A 21,874-nucleotide genomic window follows, 5' to 3' on the forward strand; every position below is an offset into this window, starting at 1 on the left:
ACATAAAAGTCGCACCTTCCAGTAGGTGTTTATCAGCCAGGTTAGGGATGACATGACTTCCTCTCCGACTACGGCTCATTTTATTCATGATTCTCATGCAACGTCACTGACGTGTTGCCGTCCGCCGCTATCTGTTGACTAGTTTTTGCACTCGTTTTTGGTTTCAATAAAACTCACTGTCATTTCAGGCATAAGTGTCAATTTGGGAATACTGAAGAATGGGGTACAAACCGTCGGCTTCGAAAAATGGCGTCACAAGTTACCACAGATGCTCCATTGTAAAGGCATAGACGAATGTTGAGAAACAAAGGAATGTAGTACAGAGAAAACAGATTCTGTATATACAGGGTGGTCGGAAATTCCCGTTACAGACTTCTAGGGCTTGTAGAGGGGAGTGAGTACATCGTTTTTTGAATAGGAACCCATGTCCGGAAATGTCACCCAGCGAGACTACAGAGCGTCAAAGTTATGGGAGCGGGCGTCTGTAAATGTACGTATACACAGGGTGCTTCCGTGAAGATGTTACAGACTTTCTGGGATGATGGAGAACGATAAATGTGTTAATGTGAAGTAAGGATCCCTGTACTGGAAACGAACGAGTTGAAAGTCATAAACGAAAACCGTTCTGAAACCTCTGACAGTTGAACACATGTATCGGTTCTCGTGTTCCGAAGAGTGTAGGGTTGGTAACTCAGAGGTGGAAATATGGACAAAAACAAGAAAAAATGTCCAGTAAACGTGGGCTCTAAAATACATATCTGAGGAGCTATGACCATAAGTTCATCTTGACTAACGTGAAACACATCTCTATTGACCAATTGTTGATAGCTGTTTAAGGTACGCACTTCAGAGCCCACGTTTATTGGATATACGTAACAATGGCTTGGAATACCTCAGCTGACGTAGATAGGTACTATCCTGTACTTCAGTATATCGGCGTAGGTCAGATGAAGTATACGATACAAATTTTACGTACGTCGGTTTTCTCACCTTCGTACTAGTGAGTCAACAAACGTAAAATTTGTATCCAGTGCTTAGTTGACCTATACGTATAACATACTAGTACTGGTGAAGGTGAAAAATGCGACAAACGTAAAATTTGTACCCCGTACTGCAGCTGACTTTTATAGATCAACTGAAGAATAGGATATAACGTTCGTAGTACAACTAAGGTGCAAGATGCCAGTGTTATGTATGTCGCTTGTTTTGCTTTCACTGGTATTAGTATCCTGCTATTCAGTGGACCTACGTGGTACAGGATATGTATCAATTGCAGAGGAAACAGAAATTGGTACGACTATCAGACAGAGATATAATTCAAAATGTGTGCAGAAATTATTTAAAATTACCACAAGCGTCAAAAAGCATACACAATTTCTATTTCCTAATAACACAGTCATGTATTTTTAATTGTGATTATGACGCTTTGCCACAGATCATAAAGTATTTACTTTCTACGGCTCGAAATAAACTAATCTTTGTGTACAAAATATGACGTTATTGGCCAAAGCCGATGAGTTGCATCCCATTCTTCACTTGACTTGTCAATTTTTACCTCTCTACCCACATTATTCAGTGAACTAGTGCAAGAGACTTCCTGGCAGATTAAAACTGTGTGTCGGACCGAGACTCGAACTCGGGACATTTGCATTTCGCGGACAAGTGCTCTACCAACTGAGAGCTACCCAAGCACGACTCACGTCCCGTCCACACAGCTTTAATTCCGCCAGTACCTCGTCTCCTACCTTCCGTAACCAGCGAAACATCAGTGTAATTTAGGGTTGCCATCCATTCCAATAGATCGGCACCGTCACCATTATGGACCTTCTTGTCCCGACATTCCGACAATACCCAATTTAGTCCCAAATTTCCAAAATACTGTTACGAGCTTGGTTTAAGTACTGAAATATCGCCATCTGTTGGTGCAAGATGTAAATGGAGCCTCAGTTAGGTTTATTTATGCAAACAAGTTTATGTTGACGAGGTCGTCTCACAGATGGCGTTGCATGTTGCGTAGGCTGCATCGACGATGCAAACACCCTCTAGCTCTAGTGTCGTCATTCGAGAAAATACCAGACAGCTCCAGTAGTTCGGGGCTGTAACTATTTAAGTGTCTCACTGAAGAATGGGGCAGTTCCAATTTGAACAGCGATCTGATAAGATATTCTCTCTAAATGTACTACGAACAACGAAAGCACTTTAGTTATCTGTACTGAGAACAACTTGTCCAGAGTGCAGATTTCACTTTTTTTATTCATTCGATGGCTAGTTTCGGGCCGGGACCCATTTTCAAATCATCGTACAGGGCAGAAAACGAAATTTACACACCTATATAACACAAGTATTGCCAAATTTTAAGCACATGCCAAAAAACATGACATATTGTTTCAAGAGTTGCGTAACATAGTCAAAAATATATTTCCGAAAATGCAAAAAGCTATTTCAAAAATGTACAGACGAACAGTTCCAGCGGCTACAGTAACTGGCAGTCTACTTCTTTCGCTACAGTAAGGAAATCTTGGGAAGCGGTCGCCCTATCACGATACAGGAAACCTTTTGTATTTATTACAGTGTTCTCCAACCATCAAAACCATCTTGCCGTCCTGAGGAATGTTAGCACATATTATCTGCACGATTACTCCTGAGTAACGTATGGTTTCTCTGTTGAATATGGCGGTTCTTACTTATTTGATTATAAAAATGATGAAAAATCGTTTCCAGTCCAAATTCAATAATTTTCTTGTATTACTACTGACAATATATTATTTAAATTCTTGCCATGTTGCCTACTTGACCCCCTCCCCTTTTTGCGCTCCATCTTCATACTCCTCCTCTCTCTCCCCGTTTCCCAGCCCTCCACCTCCGCCCCCCCCCCCCAACCCTCCTCCGCCCCCCCCCCCCCCACACCAATCTCATCACCTCCTTTCTCGTACAACCACGCTCCCATCCTACACGCTCATGAGTGTGTTTGTACTTTGTCTTCGTTCAGGATGGCAAGTACATTTTGGTGCTATGTAAAAGACAACTTTGTGGTTTGATTTCTGTTTCTACCTGGGACATTTTAGAAGAAGATGGATGAATAGGATACAACTTTGGTAGTTCAACTGAGGTACAAAAAATTTTCAAATGTGTGTGAAATCTTATGGGCCTTAACTGCTAAGGTCATCAGTCCCTAATCTTACACACTACTTAACCTAAATTAAACACACACACCCATGCCCGAGGGAGGACTCGAACCTCCGCCGGGACCAGCCGCACAGTCCATGACTGCAGCGCCTTAGACCGCTTTTTTTTTTTTTTTTTGCATTATGTTCGGTATTGCTCGTTGTGTTTGGTCTAGGCGGACGTCACAAGATATCCGGTCAAGTTGATCGTTGATTCCTTTACTTAGTTTTTTATTACAGAGGTCGAGCAGCCCTCTGACCGAACACGCTGAGCTACCGTGCCGGCTTTTTGTGTCATCCTTGCGCAGGGGTCATGCTAATCTTCTCTGTATCGTTCCAATTTTAGTATATGTACCGCCGAAGCGAGTACTCTCTGCTAATCCCGCGCGGCAACTGAGGTACAAGATGCCAGTGTTATGTATGTCACTTTGACCAATAACGTCATATTTTGGTCACAAATATTGGTTTATTTTCGAGCCGTAGATAATAAATAGTTTATGTTCTGTGGCAAAGTGTCATAATCGCAGTTAAAAATAAATGAATGTGTTATTAAGAAATTTTAAATCATTTTTGCACACATTTTGAATTATATCTTTGTCTGGTAGTCGTTCTAATTTCCGTTTCCTCTGCAACTGATTCATATCTTGTACCACGCAGGTCCACTGAAGAACAGGATACTAGTACCCACGTAAGCAAAAACTTTGTGGTTTAATTTCTGTTTTTGCCTGGCACATGTTAGAAAAAGTTGTTTTATCATCAGATATTTTGTGAAGTTCGTCATGGTAAAGTTTTCACTCTTGTAAATGATTGGAAGTGATGATTCTTTAATCTACTATTGTCTGGTGTCCTTTAATACTAATGTTGTCCACATTTAATGATTATTATGTGCCAACATGGCATGCAACTTCTTAATAGGCGCCGTATATAGGCTGTTGTGTTTTACTGTTAAGAGATTTTTAAGTAATTCACTGATCTTGGTAAAGACGTTAAAAGTATTAATTTCATTGCAGACTTGTACGTTTATTGTCTTAATTGTTGTATTTTTGATGGTTGAAGAACATTTTAATAAACGCAAAAGGTTTTCTATATCCTGACAGGGCGTCCCTTTCCCGAAGTCTTATTCAGTTCATATATGGGGAAGTGCACAAGCTGGCTACTTAAAAAGAATATTCACAATTCAGAAAAGGGCAGTGAGATGGATTGCGAAACTACCACGAAAACAGACCTGTAGGCAAGCTTTTGTACACTATAATATTTTGACAGTGTATTCACTGTACATATACCAAAGCATAACGGCGGTAAGGTCAAGCGATAAACACCTCCTAAATAAAGATGTACACAAACACAGTACAAGAGAAAATGAAAATTACTACATGATAAACAGAAATCTAAAATTGTCTATGACTGCCCCTGAAGAAGCAGGCAAAAGGTTTTTTAATAAGCTCCCCAAAATCATTAAAAAAGAAACGGACCTAAAATGTTTTAAAAATCACTGTATCTCACAGAGAAATGTACCTGTATACAGTTTGAGTGAATACTAAGTGGTGTTGAAATATGTTATATCGTTACTGAAATGTACCTTTAAAAATTATCATTTCTGTATGTTGTTTGGATTTGTGTGCATATATAATGTGAAACATGTAATACCTTTGTATGCTTATAGAGTATTTCTGTCTAATTATTTGTTTCATTTATATATAATGAAATCAAGTTTAACACCGCCGCAAGCCGGTCCCAAGCCCGGGCCCATCTAAAAACAAGAGGATGGGGAAGTGTGGAGGGGGAGGAGTAACAACCTCGTAAAAAAACCAGGGTCCGTCCGGCTCCAGATGGTAGCACCCTGTCATAGGGCCCCTGCCTAGGGTTACTAGGTGAAACCCAGCCAACGGTCTCAATGGCGGAAGAGGAACAATTTCCCAACGGCAGAGAGAGCGGAAGAGCTAACTCCAGGGCTTACTACCTTGGTTTTAATTTCGGATTCGGGGCAACCCGATCCCCCAATTTATTATCCAACAATTACTGCAAAGCATGATGGGAACGTCGTCAAAGATAGACACTACTCCAAGAGGTAGACCGAATGGCAAATCCTCCGTTGTCCATAGAAACAATGCAAAGGGGTCAAAGGATTTTGGAGGACCCCAACCAACATGTATGCAGCCCTCAACACTGAAATTTAAGAAAGCAACTATGTTTGCAACCTTAAATGTAAACTCTCTAATTAAAGTAGGAAAATTGAAATTATTGATTGAAAAGCTGAACCAGAAAGAAATTTTAATATGTGCATTACAAGAAACAAGGTTTTTAGATGAAACTGCTTTAGATTTTGAAAACTATAGTTTATTTAAAGGAAAACCAGGTAAAATCTTAATGAAACAAATGCCATACCTGGGAACAGCATTTCTGGTACATCACTCAATTTTAGATTCAGTTACTAACTTCTACTCGAGTTCTGAGAGACTATCCATTCTTGAGATTAAATGTAAAAACAAAGGATACTCTATAATCAACTGCCATGCACCCATAAACCAGGACAACAAAAATAACCCGGAGAAAGTTGAAGAATTTTGGGAGATACTTGAAATGGAACTGGATAGATGCTCAAAGAAGAACATAAAAATGTTAGTAGGCGATTTTAACGCACAAATAGGAAGGGAGAAAAAATACCATGGAACAGTAGGCCTCTTCCCAGGTCACAAAAGAACTTCAAAAAATGGAGAAAGGCTTATAGAGGTATGTAGGCATTTCAACTTGAAAATAATGACAACACATTTCAAAAAGCTGAGCCGAAAAACTAAAACATGGAGATCACCAAATCCACTTCTCGGAGAATTCCAAATTGACCATGTGGCTATCTCACTTCATTGTCAAGAAGAAATTCAAAACACTAAAGTGCTGAAAAGCCTTGATGTTGATTCAGACCACTATTTGACTACGATTAAATTCAGACCACTCCCATTTCGAAAAGAGAAGAAAACCTTTTACAAAATTCCAAAATATAACACAGAAACGTTAAAAAATGAAGAAATTAAACAACGGTTTCAAAGAGCATTGCACAAAGATAGCGATGGCATATCCACAATAAATAAGGAAGCGGGATGGGAGGAGATCAAAAACGAAATAGTTGAAATAGCAAAAGAAAATTGTCTCGTGAAAAGAGTAAGAAGACATCCATGGTGGGACAATGAATGTGATGAGAACCTGGAGAAGAGACAGAAATTGTGGCAGAAATGGAACTCCACAAAAGATCCTCAAGATCTTGACAATTTTAAAATCCAGAGAAGAGAAACAGCTAAGCTTTTCCGTAATAAAAAAAGAAGACAATTTCAGGATAACCTAGAACAGATTGAGGAAGACTTTAAAAGAAATAATTCTAGAGATTTCTACAAAACTTTTAGAAAACAGCTAACCAAATACCAATCCCCAAATTTATGTTTTAAAGATGAAGAGAACAAGCTAGGTTTGACAAACAAGACTAATTGTGAAATATTAGCAAAATATTTCGAGAATCTACTAAATTGTGAACCACCCAAAGATAAAATGAGTTTTGAAAACCACCGAAATACTAATACTGAGTCAAAACCTCCAGACGCTGAAGAAATAAAACACATAATACACAGTCTAAAAAACAATAAAGCCCCAGGTGAAGACTCCATAGTACCAGAAATCCTAAAAATAATGGATACCAACCTCCCACAAGTTTTGGAACATATGTTTAAGAAGATCTGGGACGAAGAAAGAATTCCTGAAGACTGGCAGTGTGCCCTGATACACCCACTACACAAAAAGGGGGATAAGATGAATGTTAATAATTATAGAGGGATCTCGCTACTACCAGTAGGATACAAAATTTTGTCAAGGAAATTACTTCAAATCGTGGAGCCAGTTCTGGATAAAAAAATAGGTGAATATCAAGCAGGTTTTAGACAAGGTAGATCCTGTGTTGAACAAATATTTAACCTGAAAACACTAATTCGTTACAGAATCTCAAGAGGCCAGAGATTTGCAATAGTATTTGTAGATTTCAAAAAAGCATACGACTCGGTAGATAGAGAAACATTACTGAAAGTATTGGAAGAATTTGGGGTCGATACGAAAACAATTCAAATTATCAAACAGACGCTAACAAACAGTAAGGCCAAAGTTAAATTTATGGGTGAAATTTCAAGGAAGTTCGAAATTAAAACAGGTGTTAGACAAGGTGATGGTTTATCCCCAATCCTCTTCAACTGCGTACTGGAAAAGATATTGAGAATATGGAAAGAAGAACTCAAAGGCACCAAGAATGACATCAGAATTGGAACAAAAAAAGAAAAAATAGAAGTGGACTGTTTAGCTTTTGCAGACGATCTGGCAATAATTACAGAAAACGAAGAAATAGCTCAGAACTACCTGGAGAAACTACAAGAAGTTTCGGCCAGAGCTGGACTGCAGATTTCATTTGAAAAAACCGTGTATATGTCTAATCATAGAAATAACAAGAAAAATCTTATTACTAAATACGGCAATATTAAGAGAGTAGAAAAATTTAAGTATTTAGGTGAAATAATTCAAGTGAATGGTTTAGACAAGAGTGCAAACCAGGCGAGAGCAAGGAAAATGGACTTTGCTTTTCAAAAAACCAAAGACATATATAACAAAAAAAACATTTCGATTCAAGCTAAATTAAGACATTATAAAACTGTCATTAGACCAGAATGCCTGTATGCATCGGAGTGCCTAACTCTTAACAAAAAGGGGGAAATAGAAAACATGGAAAAGAAAGAAAGGAAAATTTTGAGAAAAATATTAGGACCGAGAAAGATTGGAGAAGAGTACAAGCTAAAGAGTAATAAGGAAATATACAAAACTATTGAGAAAGTGAGTGAGGCAATGCGTAAACGCAGACTAACGTTTTATGGTCACCTGTCGAGGATGGATGGAAACAGACTAACAAGAAAAGTGTTTGAACATAGTAACAGGAACGAAAAAACCAACAATAAATGGATACAGATGGTGAAAAAGGATTTGGCCTATTTTAATGTCACCCGTGAGTCAATCAGGGACAGGGAAAAGTTTAGACAAATAGTGAACGAAATTAAGTGTTTTCCAGAAGAAACGAAACTAAAGAATAATAACAGGAAATGGTCGGAAGAGCGGAGGAGGAACCACTCGAAAATGATGAGGAAATATTGGGAAGAGAGAAAAAAAGATCAAAAAGCCGGGCAAGTGAATTGTTGAACGTGGTCCAAAGATGGCCGAAATCGAAAGAAGAAGAAGAAGAAGAAATCAAGTTTGATGTTAATAGCCTATTGTACGACACACCCAAACCTCACAGCTGGATTTTCAGCTGGAGTCCATGGGCAAAGAATAAATAAAAATGAATAAATAAATAAAAAAGTTTCCTTAAGACAGCAGAAGAAGTACTACTCCCACGTTTTTGACATGGTTTTTTGCATTTCCGGAAATCATTTTTTTTTGTTACGTAGGTCTTGAAACGATTATGTTGTGTATTTTTCGCATTTGCTTAAAAATTTCGCAATACTTATACTGTACACGAGTGTAATATTCGTTTACTGCCCTGTAGGATGTTTTGAAAAGCGACCTGGCCCTAAACTAGTCATCGAGTGAATAAAAAAAGTGAAATTTGCAACTCTGTACTAGTTTCTCATTGTACTGATTAACAGAAGTTGCTGACCCACAGCTGTTTCACCAAGGTGGAAGTACGCACGTTAGGCATATTTGAAATGCTTACTGCGGGTATATAGGGCGTGAAGTGTATATGGTTCAAATGGCTCTGAGCACTATGGGACTCAACTGCTGTGGTCATAAGTCCCCTAGAACTTAGAACTACTTAAACCTAACTAATCTAAGGACATCACACACATTCATGCCCGAGGCAGGATTCGAACCTGCGACCGTAGCGGTCGTGCGGTTTCAGACTGTAGCGCCTTTAACCGCTCGGCCACTTCGGCCGGCTGAAGTGTATAGTGATGTGTACCGATGACTGAAGTGTTATTGTCAACTGTTTACCGTCTAATAAGCTTATAATACCTTAAGGAAGTAGCGCCTTTAACTGCTCGGCCACTTCGGCCGGCTGAAGTGTATAGTGATGTGTACCGATGACTGAAGTGTTATTGTCAACTGTTTACCGTCTAATAAGCTTATAATACCTTAAGGAAATGCCTAATAATGGAAAGAAAAAGTGTCACTTTTCGGATGACTACGCAAAAGAGTGATCTTCCGTCAAAAAAATGGATCAAATGCCTCTGAGCACTATGGGACTCAACTGCTGTGGTCATAAGTCCCCTAGAACTTAGAATTACTTAAACCTAACTAATCTAAGGACATCACACACATCCATGCCCGAGGCAGGATTCGAACCTGCGACCGGAGCGGTCGTGCGGTTCCAGACTGTAGCGCCTTTAACCGCTCGGCCACTTCGGCCGGCGATCTTCCGTCAAGAAAGGATGTACGTATCAGGAAGCGTTGTGTGAGATTTGTAGCTCCTTCATCTCTTTAATACACGGGGGTAAGACAGATGTGAGGCATCACATTTCTAAGAAGAATCGTGCAAATAGATTCGCGGTAGCAAGAGCATTCATGATTAAAGAAGATACCCAGGAAAAATTGCTTGTTGCTGCTGGAGAAATAACAACAGCTTACGAAGATGTCAAGCATAATCCTTCAGTTCTCTTGACTTTACTGTAAAACTGAAAGCTGCAATGAATCCTGAATCCAAAGTCGCCGCAAAGCAGTCTACAGCCAGGACCAAAGCTACTACGGCAATTGTTAAAAATATTATCGCAGCACTTTCCGTAACCGATTGCATAAAACAATTGCAAGAAGTTTCATTTTACGGCATAGGACCGACTTTTCGAAGCACAAGGTTGAGAAGATCTCTCGTTTAGTTGTTCAGTACTGTACTGAAACTGACGGAATCCAACAGAAGATGTTGAAGTTTGATTCGCTGAATAACGAATTATTGGACACAACAGCAAAGTTTTGTCTAGACACTTTAACACAACTGCGAATTCCGTAAGATACATTAATCGCTTTGTATGTAGACAGCATCAATACCAATTTCGGAGGGCTTCATCGACGCGGCCAGCGAATTTTGTGTTTCTCCAAATTAAAAAGAGCTAGGAAAAATTGTAGAAGGAATTGCATACTCTGCCCATATTCTCCCCAATAACAAGCGCTGCTGGAGTCTTAACTGTCGACTTTGTAATAATCGTCATGAAAATATGTAATTATTTTCAATATATACAGGGTTGTCCATTGATCGTGACCGGGCCAAATATCTTACGAAATAAGCATCAAACGAAAAGACTACAAAGAACGAAACTTGTCTAGTTTGAAGGGGGAAACCAGATTGCGCTGTGATTGACCCGCTAGATGGCGCTGCCATAGGTCAAACGGATATCAACTGCGTTTTTTAAAATAGAAACCCCCATTTTTATTACATATTCGTGTAGTACGTAAAGAAATATGAACGTTTTAGATGGACCACTTTTTTCGCTTTGTGATAGACGGCGCTGTAATAGTCACAAACATATGGCTCACAATTTTAGACGAGCAGTTGGTAACAAATAGGTTTTTAAAATTAAAATACAGAACGTAGGTACGTTTGAACGTTTTATTTCGGTTGTTCCAATGTGATACATGTACCTTTGTGAACTTATCATTTCTGAGAACGCATGCTGTTACAGCGTGATTACCTGTAAATACAACATTAATGTAATAAATGCTCAAAATGATGTCCGTCAACCTCAATGCATTCGGTAATACGTGTAACGAGATTCCTCTCAACAGCGAGTAGTTCGCCTTCCCTAATGTTCGCACATGCATTGACAATGCGCTGACGCATATTGTCAGGCGTTGTCGGTGGATCACGATGGCAAATATCCTTCAACTTTCCCCACAGAAAGAAACCCGGGGACGTCAGATCCAGTGAACCGCTTCAACCGCACGCGAGCTATGTGCCGTACATCCATCATGTTGGAAGTACATCACCATTCTGTCATGTAGTGAAACATCTTGTAGCAACATCGGTAGAACATTACGTAGGAAATCAGCATACATTCCACCATTTAGATTGCCATCGATAAAATGTAGGCCAATTATCCTTCCTCCCATAATGCCGCAACGTACATTAACCCACCAAGGTCGCTGATGTTCCACTTGTCGCAACCATCATGGATTTTCCGTTGCCCAATAGTGCTGTTGGTGAATGACGCTTCGTCGCTAAATAGAACGCGTGCAAAAAATCTGTCATTATCCCGTAATTTCTCTTGTGCCCAGTGGCAGAACTGTACACGACGTTCAAAGTCGTCGCCATGAAATTCCTGGTGCATAGAAAATTGGTACGGGTGCAATCGATGTTGATGTAGCATTCTCAACACCGGCGTTTTTGAGATTCCCGATTCTCGCGCAATTTGTCTGCTTCTGATGTGTGGATTAGCCGCGACAAGAGCTAAAACACTTACTTGGGCATCATCATTTGTTGCAGGTCATGGGTGACGTTTCACAAGTGGCTGAACACTTCCTGTTTCCTTAAATAACGTAACTATCCGGCGAACGGTCCGGACATTTGGATGATGTCGTCCAGGATACCGAGCTGCATACATAGCACACGCCCGTTGGCCATTTTGATCACAATAGTAGCCATACATCAACAAGATATCGACCTGTTCCGCAGTTGGTAAACGGTCAATTTAAACACGGGTAATGTATCACGAAGCAAATACCGTCCGCACTGGCGCAATGTTACGTGATACCACGTACTTATACGTTTGTGACTATTACAGCGCCATCTATCACAAAGCGAAAAAAGTGGTCCAACTAAAACACTCATATTTCTTTACGTACTATACGAATATGTAATAAAAATGGGGGTTCCTATTTAAAAAACGCAGTTGATATCCGTTTGACCTATGGCAGCGCCATCTAGCGGGCAAACCATAGCGCCATCTGGTTTCCCCCTTCAAGCTAGACGAGTTTCGTTCTTTGTAGTTTTTCGTTTGATGCTTATTTCGTGAGATATTTGGCCCGGTCACTATCAATGGACCACCCTGTATACGGTAAGGACAGAGCCTGAAAGAGTTCTGCTTGTACATTAATATCAATCATCAGACTCTTCTCACTCGATAACTAGGTGGTTGTCGTTAATGTCCGCAGTTGAGAGAATTCTTAAGCTTTGGATTCCGTTAAAAGAATTTTTTGACGCAGAGGACAGGCCACGTAAAATAATTTCAGATTTTTGCAGTAGTCCGCTGAGTGAAATTTAGTTCATGTTTCTGGAGTCAAACTTTGCTCTGCTCGAAAAAAATATAAAAAGTGTCGAAAAGAAATAAACTCTTGATAATTGAAACATATTAATCGACACTCAAAGATGTCTGAATGAAAGGAAGACTGCCGGTTTCATTTGCATGCAAACCAAAATGAATTTGATCTAATCAAAGAATAAGAACCCTAAGCAAGAAATAATTAATTTGATTTAGAAATCTCAGGATGAAACAATTGCTTTCAATACTATAGCATTTGATTACCTAGAGAAATGGGCTATTTCTGTTAATAATTAGCATATATTTGATTGGATGGTGCTATCTGAAGCCCCAGACTGGGTGATGATTGAAAACACCATTATACGCCTGACTAAAAATGATGTGAATATTTCAGGCGACAGTTGTTATCAGGAATATATGTGTGTGAGGAACTTTTTAGAAACTAAACGTGACTCGGAAGAATGGAAGTCTAAACTGTCTGTGGAAGAAAAATGGATTTTCTTTCTTAAGGAAACCGAAAATCCTGAACGCAGATACCAACTGCTAAAATTATGTGAATATTTGTTTTCTATTCCCGCACATAACGTCACTGTGAAAAGAGTATTTTCGCTGACATTGGACTAGAGGGCTGACGAAAGAACTTGACTGCTGCCGGGGAGTGTGGAATCAGTGTTATACTGCCAGTTCAACTACAAGCTGACTTACATAGAGTTTTATAAATACGTAAATAGGAAAAAAGACTTGCTGAAAAAAGTGAAATATTCCGAAAAATATGGTGTAGCAACTACTTCTGCCACAACATGTAATGTGTTCTAAATAAAAAGTAATTATATTAAATAAATTTTTATTGCTTTTCTATACCCCCATCTCAGTGTCCCGACGAGGTCCAAGTTAGATATGGCAATCCTACTGTAAGCTGCCTCCTTGCTCTTATTTGAATGGTATCCGAAACCTTGAAGCTTGCAAATCTTACTTCTAAGACCACAAATATAAAATGTAATAGTATCAGCAAAGGTACACACGGTCTTACGTCGTCATCGTATTTCACAGCATACCAATGACCATGGCTCTCAGAGAAGTGTTGCAACATTTCAGATTCACTGTTATCTGTTGATACGTAAACTACCTGGATAGGCAGCTCAAAATTCATTGCTTCCTGTAGATTGTTAAGATACATTACTGAAGCTCTTCAGCACAGAGAATAAAAATACGTTACACCCTCAGACTGGTACTCACTTCGTGCACAGCTCTCAGTTTTTCAACGAACAATATAGAATATGGACACCAAGCCGCTGCAAAGTAAAGGAGAATGAGTTTAGTCCCTTGTAAAATTTCTTCCACAGGAATTGATGCACCATTTTTGTCTATCAGAAATTTTCCAGCCAACAAATTCATAGCTTTGATTCATATAATAATAGTAGTGACTGTGCTGCGTAGCAGAGTACAAGGTCAAATGAACAAGTAAATAAGAGCACAACTCTGCGTGAAATTGAGGAGGAAACTGAGGCAGGCACATTTCATTATCCTTGACACGTGTCAGTGAAGTTCAGTAGAGCTGAATAATTACTCTTTGGTATCTTTTCGTTACTTGTACGTAGTGAGCCTCTGTCACATGTTTTATTGCACATTTAGTTATCTTCCACATTTTTTCGAGACTATATCTGCTACCTAGAAAACTTTACAGTGCCGAATTTCTATAAAAATATATGATATTTGACGTGGATTTGTAATTATTCGAGCAGGGAGAAGTATGCAGGATTTGAAATCAGTTATTACGTGCATCCATATGTCCAGCTTTCATTGTATGCAGAACTACAATTACATGAACGTAAGCGTAAAATATACGTCATAAAAACTATCGGATGTCTTACTAAACCAGTAGAGTTCAGCGAAAGCACGCGAATAATCTAGTTCTATTTGAATTAACTGATTTTAACCCTCGATTACTAAACCGGGTCAGCTGAAGAATGGAATACAACTCGTTATCTTTGACCAGTGACGTCATATTTCAGTTACAGATATTAGTTTCTTTATTTTTGAGACGTCATTATTCAAAGCCGACGGGTTCTATCCCTTTCTTCAGTATTCCCCTGAGACCCCGTAAAATGTACAATTGCAGATGGTATGAATTCGCGGTTCCCGTCAATCCGGTATTGCCAATATTGTGTGTAAAACAGGACATTTTGTACTTATTTTGTATGTGACAAGCCATTGGAGACCTTATAATCGTAATTAACTAGTGCATAAACGATAAATTATGACATCCTTTGCCGCGCGGTCTAGGGATTGCGCGGACCCTCCCGCCGGAGGTTCGAGTCCTCCCTCGGGCATGGGTGTGTATATCGTTCTTCGCATAAGTAAGTGGTGTGTAAGTCTAGGGACCGATGACCCCAGCAGTTTGGTCCCTTAAGAATTAACACACATGTCATCTTTTGAATAAACCTGGAGTAGTAAAAGTTACGATGGTTTAGTAACAATGTAACATTTTCCCCCGTTTAGTGTTCTAAAGTTAATACACTTTTGAACTATGGTACAAGGGGACCACAGCTACTTGTCATCATCGATTTCGTCTAAATTAGTGGCTTATGCAGGGCTTGACGGAAGTAAAAGTGACAGGAGCAAGGGCTTTAGATGGCATATTTTTTAAAAACAGCATTTTTGGTGCGTCTGTCGGGAGAGGCATCTGCCTTTTATGTCAACCTTGCAGCTCGGTAGCGCTTGGCGTAAAGCTAAGCGTATGGAGTACAAGTCCGCAGGGTGTGAGATCGATTACCTATGCGGGAACTTTATTTTACTTTCAGTTTTTACGTCACTTAACTTCAAATAAGCCGAAATAATGCTCTGTATATCACGTTTACTAATATTTCAGAAAAGGTACGAAAAGGAAAGGCAAAGGAAAATTTGGAAACGCAAATAAATTTCCAGGAAGGGATTATTACACGAGAACTTCGAACATAAAATCAGATACGTTTATTAATTTACAGTTGATGATTTACGCCTACTGCGGTGGTATTCATCGTAAAAGCAGGGGGAGAAGTAATTGTCTCGACATCTGACACATACAATAAACGCTGCACTTTTACAATTATATGGTTGTTCACTTCTGTAGAAAACATACTTGGTTTACATTTATAAAAAGTTCCCTCTCACTGCACAGTTCGGCAGCTAACCATGAGTAACCCGTTGTTTGCCAAATATTGGCCAGGATTGTGGATGATAAACAATAGGACGTATTTTGATGCATTCTTCTCGGCGTGTGATTTTTTTCCCCTTCTCGATGGGCCGATCGTACCTGCACTGGGAATCTAGTGCTCACGTATCGCGGCTGAGAGCTACGGAAGGTCGAAATGAAACTAACAGAATACGGAGTCCTGTACGCTTTAATTACAACCCCTTCTTGGAATGTTATTTGCAGAGTCCTTTTACGCGCTTTAAGTACTATCCTTTCTTCGAAATTTATTTGCAATCGCAAATTTTCATTTACCTTTTATTTTCATGCCTTTTATAAAAATATTAATAAATGCAGCATATTGAACATCATTTCGGCTAATTTGCAGCGTAAGTATTGTAAAAATTGAAAGTAAAAGAAAAAAGTTTCCTTATAGGTTTTCGTCCGCACAATGTTCGGATTAGCATTTTGTACTCTTTGTACTACGCCAAGCGCTGCCTGTCAACTACATTAACGTAGGCCACTCATAAATGGCTTTTGCCTCATCCGACCCGTATCAACAATGCTGTGTCAAATGGCTCTGAGCACTATGGGACTTAACATCTTATGTCATCAGTCCCCTAGAACTTAGAACTACTTAAACCTAACTAACCTAAGGACATCACACAACACCCAGCCATCACGAGGCACAGAAAATCCCTGACCCCGCCGGGAATCGAACCCGGGAACCCGTGCGTGGGAAGCGAGAACGCTACCGCACGACCACGAGATGCGGGCAATGCTGTGTCTTCGAAATGGTTGGTCACCTGGAGTTCACACTACGGTCACTTTCATTTATGACCAAGCTCAGCATAAGAAGTCCGTTCAAAAAATTACGGATCATTCACAATCGTGCCAATGGTGTGTTGGAGCGAAATGCGGGTGCCATCCTTGCACATGCCTGTGTTTAATGTGCAACTCCCGGTAGTTTCATTGTTGTATGTCTGTTAGTTATTGTTCAGTGCTGTATTGAGTGGAACGTTGTGTCGCATAGTTTGCTAATTTCGAGATGCAGAGTTACGGGAACAATGCGCCTGCATTAAATTTTGCGTGAAACCCAAGAAAACCTTTACAGAGACACACCGAATCATGCAGGAAGCCTACGTTGATGAGTACTTAAGCCGTATTCGATGCTACGAATGGTTCACACGGTTTAAAAATGGCTGGACGGAAGTTAAAGATGATCCTCGTTCAGGACGCCCTCCAGCGTCTACCGATGACACTCATGTCAAGAATGTCAACGAAATTATGCGTGCCAATCGAAGATTGACTATCAAGAGATTGCAGAAGAATGCAATATTTCGGCTGGACCATGTCATGAAAATCTGACACAGCGTCTTGGAATGAATCGTGTTGCCGCCGAGATCGTCCCACGGCTCGTGAGTCAAGATAAGAAAGATATTCGCCTCGCAATCTGTGAAGAGCGGGCCGGCCGGTGTCACAGAGCGGTTCTAGGCGCTTCAGTCTGGAACCGCGCAGGTTCGAATCCTGCCTCGGGCATGGATATGTATGATGTCCCTGGGTTAGTTAGGTTTAAGTAGTTCTAAGTTCTAGGGGACTGATATCCTCAGATGTTAAGTCCCAGAGTGCCCAGAGCCAATTGAACCATTTTGTGAAGAGCATTTGGATCGTGCAAATGAGGACGAGATGTTTCTTAAGAAAATCATAACTGATGATGAGATGTGGGCTTACCGTTTTCTTGTTGAGACCTAGAATCAATCTTCACAATACATGGGGGAAGGTTCTCCAAGATCAAAAAAAGCTGGTCAGGTCAGGCTAGATGTCAAAGCCATGCTGATAGTTTTCTTTGACTTTGAAGGATTAGTTCATCATGAATTCGTGCCACAGGTACAACGTGTTAATGGATGGTACTAACAGGACGTGTTGCGACGCCTGCGAAAAAATGTGAGAAGGAAACGGCCCGAAATGTGGCGAGACAATTCATGGCTCCTACATCACAATTAACACATCCACACATTCATCCCTGTCGGTGAATGACTGTTGCACAAAAAACGAAATCACTGTGCTGACTTGTCCTCCGAACTCTCCAAACCTGGCCCCTGAGGACTTTTTTTTTATTCCCAAAGTTGAAAATCCTATTGAAAGGATGAAGATTTGCAACGACAGACGAGATAAAAGAAAATTCGCAGACGGCGCTTCGCGCGTTCCAGCCAGAGGAGCACTAAGACTGCTTCTGGAAGTGAAAACGGCGTTCGGAGAGCTGTAACAATTGTGAGGAGAGTATTTCGGAGGACACCATACACAATAACTAAAAGGTAAGCGCAGAAAAATTTTGTGAACAAACTTCAGGAATTTTTCAAACAGACCTCGCGTACCATAAATTTTGACGTAATCGGTGTTGAGTAGGCGCGGTCCGCGGTTAGTAACGTTAATTCAGATGTATTTGAAAACAACGTATACAATTATTGTGGAACACATATTTTCAATATCTTGACTGCTGTGAACACACACCTTAAGAAGAACATACAGGGTTTGTTGGTGGCCAACCTCTTCTATTCGACTGATGAATTTCTTAGCCGAGCCAGTTGACTTTTGACTGTTGGGCCTTCATGGCCTGTTCAGACGAAGTTTAATTTAGTTTAGATTTTATTAACTACGCAACATTACATAATGCGATCTAATATCTGACTTACATCATCAGCGGAGTAACACAATCTGTTTGAGTAATTTTTGTGTTAAACTTCTTTACAATGTTGTTTTTGATGCAGTCCTCAGTCCAAAGACTGGTCTGATGCACTTCCCCATGCAAGTCTATTCTATGAAGCAAACGTATTTTCTTGCTATTGCCAGTTTGCATTTTACATCCTCTCTTCTCCACAAATGGGCTGTTATTTTGCTAGACAAGTAGCAAAACCCAACTATCAATTATAGTGTCTTATTTCCTAACGAAATTCCTTCAGCATTCAGTAAGTTCTGTTATCCTTGTTCTAGTATTGTTGATATTCATTTTTAAGAGGGCTAGTATGCAAATAAGCCTCATGAAACCTATTTTTTAAATTTTTGTCTTAAAAATTCTCTGTAGTTTTCAGAGCAAGAAAACAATTATTTCGAGGAAATGGTACCGAAGAGAGTCCCAAAATTATAGAATTTAGAAGTGTCTGCACACATAATGACACCCTGATGTCATGCAGACATCTCTGTTAAAAACCAAACTTTGTTCTCAGTTTCTCTTTTTCGCGACTTTTTAGTCTCTAATGTGTTAGTTACACAAAACTGTTAGAGAAGTAATTATATGGCAGAATTCAAAACCCAGATAACAATTTTAACCAATGTATATGAGAATAGATACCATCGTTCTGTGAGACTAAATACTTCGGAAGTGGTTGTGCTGGATGCTCTGCTATGTTACAGTGGTGGTACAGTGTCAAGGTTTAAGGTCATAGAATTGATGGAAATGCCTTGTGGACTAATTATACAGAGAACTTCAATTGTCAGTGACTCTTTGAAGCAGAGAAATCAGTACTGGAAGGCCCCAAAGAAGCTAGAACATGATGAAAACGTCTGAAGAATAAAATGGAGGGAAAACAACATCTGAAACAAGATAAATATGGATCTGGGATGGATCAGTATTGTGCAAGGTATGTAGAGAAACATCTTTAACTTGAATTTCCCTGAGGTTCACTTTTTCTTATATTCTGGTTAAAAACTGTTAAATATAGATTGCTAAAATTTTGTATACTGTCTCAAACCATATTTAACTAAAAAGCAGACTTTTCTTATGACTTAAATTTGAAAAATAAACAATTCTTTAAAGAAACACTATGAGTTAACTACTGAAATTTTTGATAATCAGTGTTAAAAATTTTTCCATAATTTGTGAGAGCAACATCTTATTAAAAGTCTGCTTTAAACATAATAGTGTAAGGAACTTACAGAACAAAAATCAAGTTTCTACTTTGTTTTTATTTCGAGATATGTGTATCTATGCTGCAAATAAATAATTAACATGCTTTATTTCCTTGCAAAAAGAAATATAACTGAGAAGAAAGTGTGAGACCAAAACCTGTGGTTCATACATCAAATTGTTCCAGCATTACATGGGCTTCCAACTCTTATCCTTTGAGCAACACTTTTTAGAAAACTCACAACTTTTTAAGATTTTGCCTTGTGTTCACGAACCAGTCTCCTTAAGCCTGATCTTCCAAAGTCATTGCCATCTCTGATAGAATTACAGTGTTATTGGCAAACTTTAAACTTTTTATCTTTTCAATATCAGAACAAAAGTTAGTTGACTACAAGCAAATGCAGGGAATTCTGCAGGGTATCAACGCATGCAGCAGGATCTAGTAGGTCACACTCAACATAAAAGCAATGTGTCCTATTGAAAAAAGTAGGTGGAATGATTGGTTACCATTTGACTGCATAATTAGTAGTCAGTCACTGAAAATAGTGATAACCATTATGTATCTAAATGTATATGTCTGGAGAAATTTGTAATGAAATGACCATATGTAATTGATTGTAAGAAAGTCAGATGTTAAACAGCAATTAACTGGAAAAGTCCTAAGAAATTGTAATTTGTATAGGATGAATTAAGCTTATAAAAGCATCATTCAACTGATGCTTCGATGTTGCTCTTTACTTTAGGATTCCTACCTAGTAGAGTTAACAAAGAGGATACAGCATATTCTACGAAGGACAGCATGATAGCAACATGTCTGTGTCAGCTGGGGGTATCGATAAAGAGAGCGCCATCACTCCACCATGGGCGGCTGTGAAGGTGTATCATTACTGCCAGTCAGGCTAACTGCCCACGAAGCAAATTACAGAAGCACAATGTAACCGGCCTCTCAGTGGAATTAAGGCAGAAGAAATAGGTGTGACACTTTACCTGTCGAGTAAGCCATCAACCTTACGCTCTATACACTTAAATAAATAGACCTACACGTTAATTGTGGCGCAGCACATATTTTCCCAGAACCAAATTAAAAATAGTTCTCATAACCTGGCTCTTATCAAAGTTCTTGATAGTCTTACCTCAGTTGTAACACAAATGTTAGAATTGGAAATCCCTCCCATATATTACCAACTGGGGCTCTCTCTGCTCCACTGCTAGTTTGGCTAGAATTTGCCTGAAAAATACTTTGTAATCAGTCATTGCACGATCGGCCCGCTAAGGCAGCTCACATTAGGCTATGTGGGCTTTCTGACTGTTGTGTTTCCCACCCTTTTAAAGGTGACACATGTACTGTGGGACTTCCGACCAAGCAGTTCTACACCGTGGGTTTTCCGACCAGAGCGTACCCCACTGTCAATTTACGCCAGTCGTTCTCCAGGAGCAGAAGAGTTGTCACCGTCAGTAAGATACTGCCCTCGCCGACAGCCTTCGCTTCCATATAGTTTGGAAGGCCTAAGTAATGAATGAGAAGTCCTGCCGTCACTACTGGGTGCACAGAAAGTGAGATAGGTATATGAACTGGTTGTGAGTGAATTGCGAACGTAGTTAGTGCGGAGACTGTTTAAAAATTGCAGATGGTAGAATCGTGGCTGACTAGCAACATTCTTGCTAACCTAACGAAGAAGATGTGCATCTTAAGAAGAGAATGTGTAACTGCAAGAAAAGAGTCCACGAAGAAAAGACAGTGCTTCTCTATCAAATTTTTGAGAATGAAATTTAAGATTTTAAAGATATAGGTGCAGATTTTGTCGCAAAAATTCGCCAAATTATGAGAACTCCAAAAGTGCTTTGCACTAAGAAAGAAGGGAAGCTATTGGGACAGCCCAGAACCCTGGCACTAGTTTGAAGACATTCTGAAACTAACTGCTGCTAGCAGATTTCAGGCAGGAAACAGAAAATACCCAGACACTTAGAAACAAAGTAAAATACACCACAGTAGACATTCCCATAATTTATTGGGATATATATGCCTCCAAACATGTTTAAAAAAATCTATAAATTGTCATAGTCGGTATATTACATAACTGAGGTATTTCACTTCATTAAATCCTTCTACAGTATATATAGAGTCGCACGTGTTAGGTATTATTTGGCTCAATGCTTGCTTGGACATTGATGTCGAAAATTCTAAAACTTTTAACTTCTTTCTGTTGGTAGGAATCGTTATGTTGGTGTCAGCTATTTATTAGATGAAATTGCTTAACTCATACAAGTATTTTGTTGTATAATGTGAGGAGCTACACATAGGATCAGTAGCTGTTTGTAGATCTCCGTGTCCTATCACAAAAGATTTCGCCATCATTAGGTTCGCCCAGTAATT

The 21,874-nt window shown here is 39.4% G+C and overlaps 1 protein-coding gene and 1 non-coding gene across 2 annotated transcripts in view; both read right to left on the reverse strand.

Annotated features, from left to right (window-relative positions):
• Positions 1 to 21,406, reverse strand: part of LOC126484981 (nucleoredoxin-like protein 2) — a 54,623-nt gene extending 33,217 nt beyond the window's left edge. The window contains 3 exon segments of the mRNA XM_050108586.1: positions 13,483 to 13,583; positions 13,664 to 13,824; positions 21,385 to 21,406. Coding sequence (XP_049964543.1) covers positions 13,483 to 13,583; positions 13,664 to 13,824; positions 21,385 to 21,406 — 284 coding nt within the window.
• LOC126485630 (U6 spliceosomal RNA) lies at positions 3,428 to 3,534 on the reverse strand. The gene has a single exon (XR_007588053.1). It is a non-coding gene; the product is annotated as a U6 spliceosomal RNA (small nuclear RNA).
• Positions 21,407 to 21,874: the final 468 nt, after the last annotated feature.

The sequence above is a fragment of the Schistocerca serialis genome, chromosome 6, assembly GCF_023864345.2.
Source record: "Schistocerca serialis cubense isolate TAMUIC-IGC-003099 chromosome 6, iqSchSeri2.2, whole genome shotgun sequence".
Lineage (NCBI taxonomy): Eukaryota > Metazoa > Arthropoda > Insecta > Orthoptera > Acrididae > Schistocerca > Schistocerca serialis.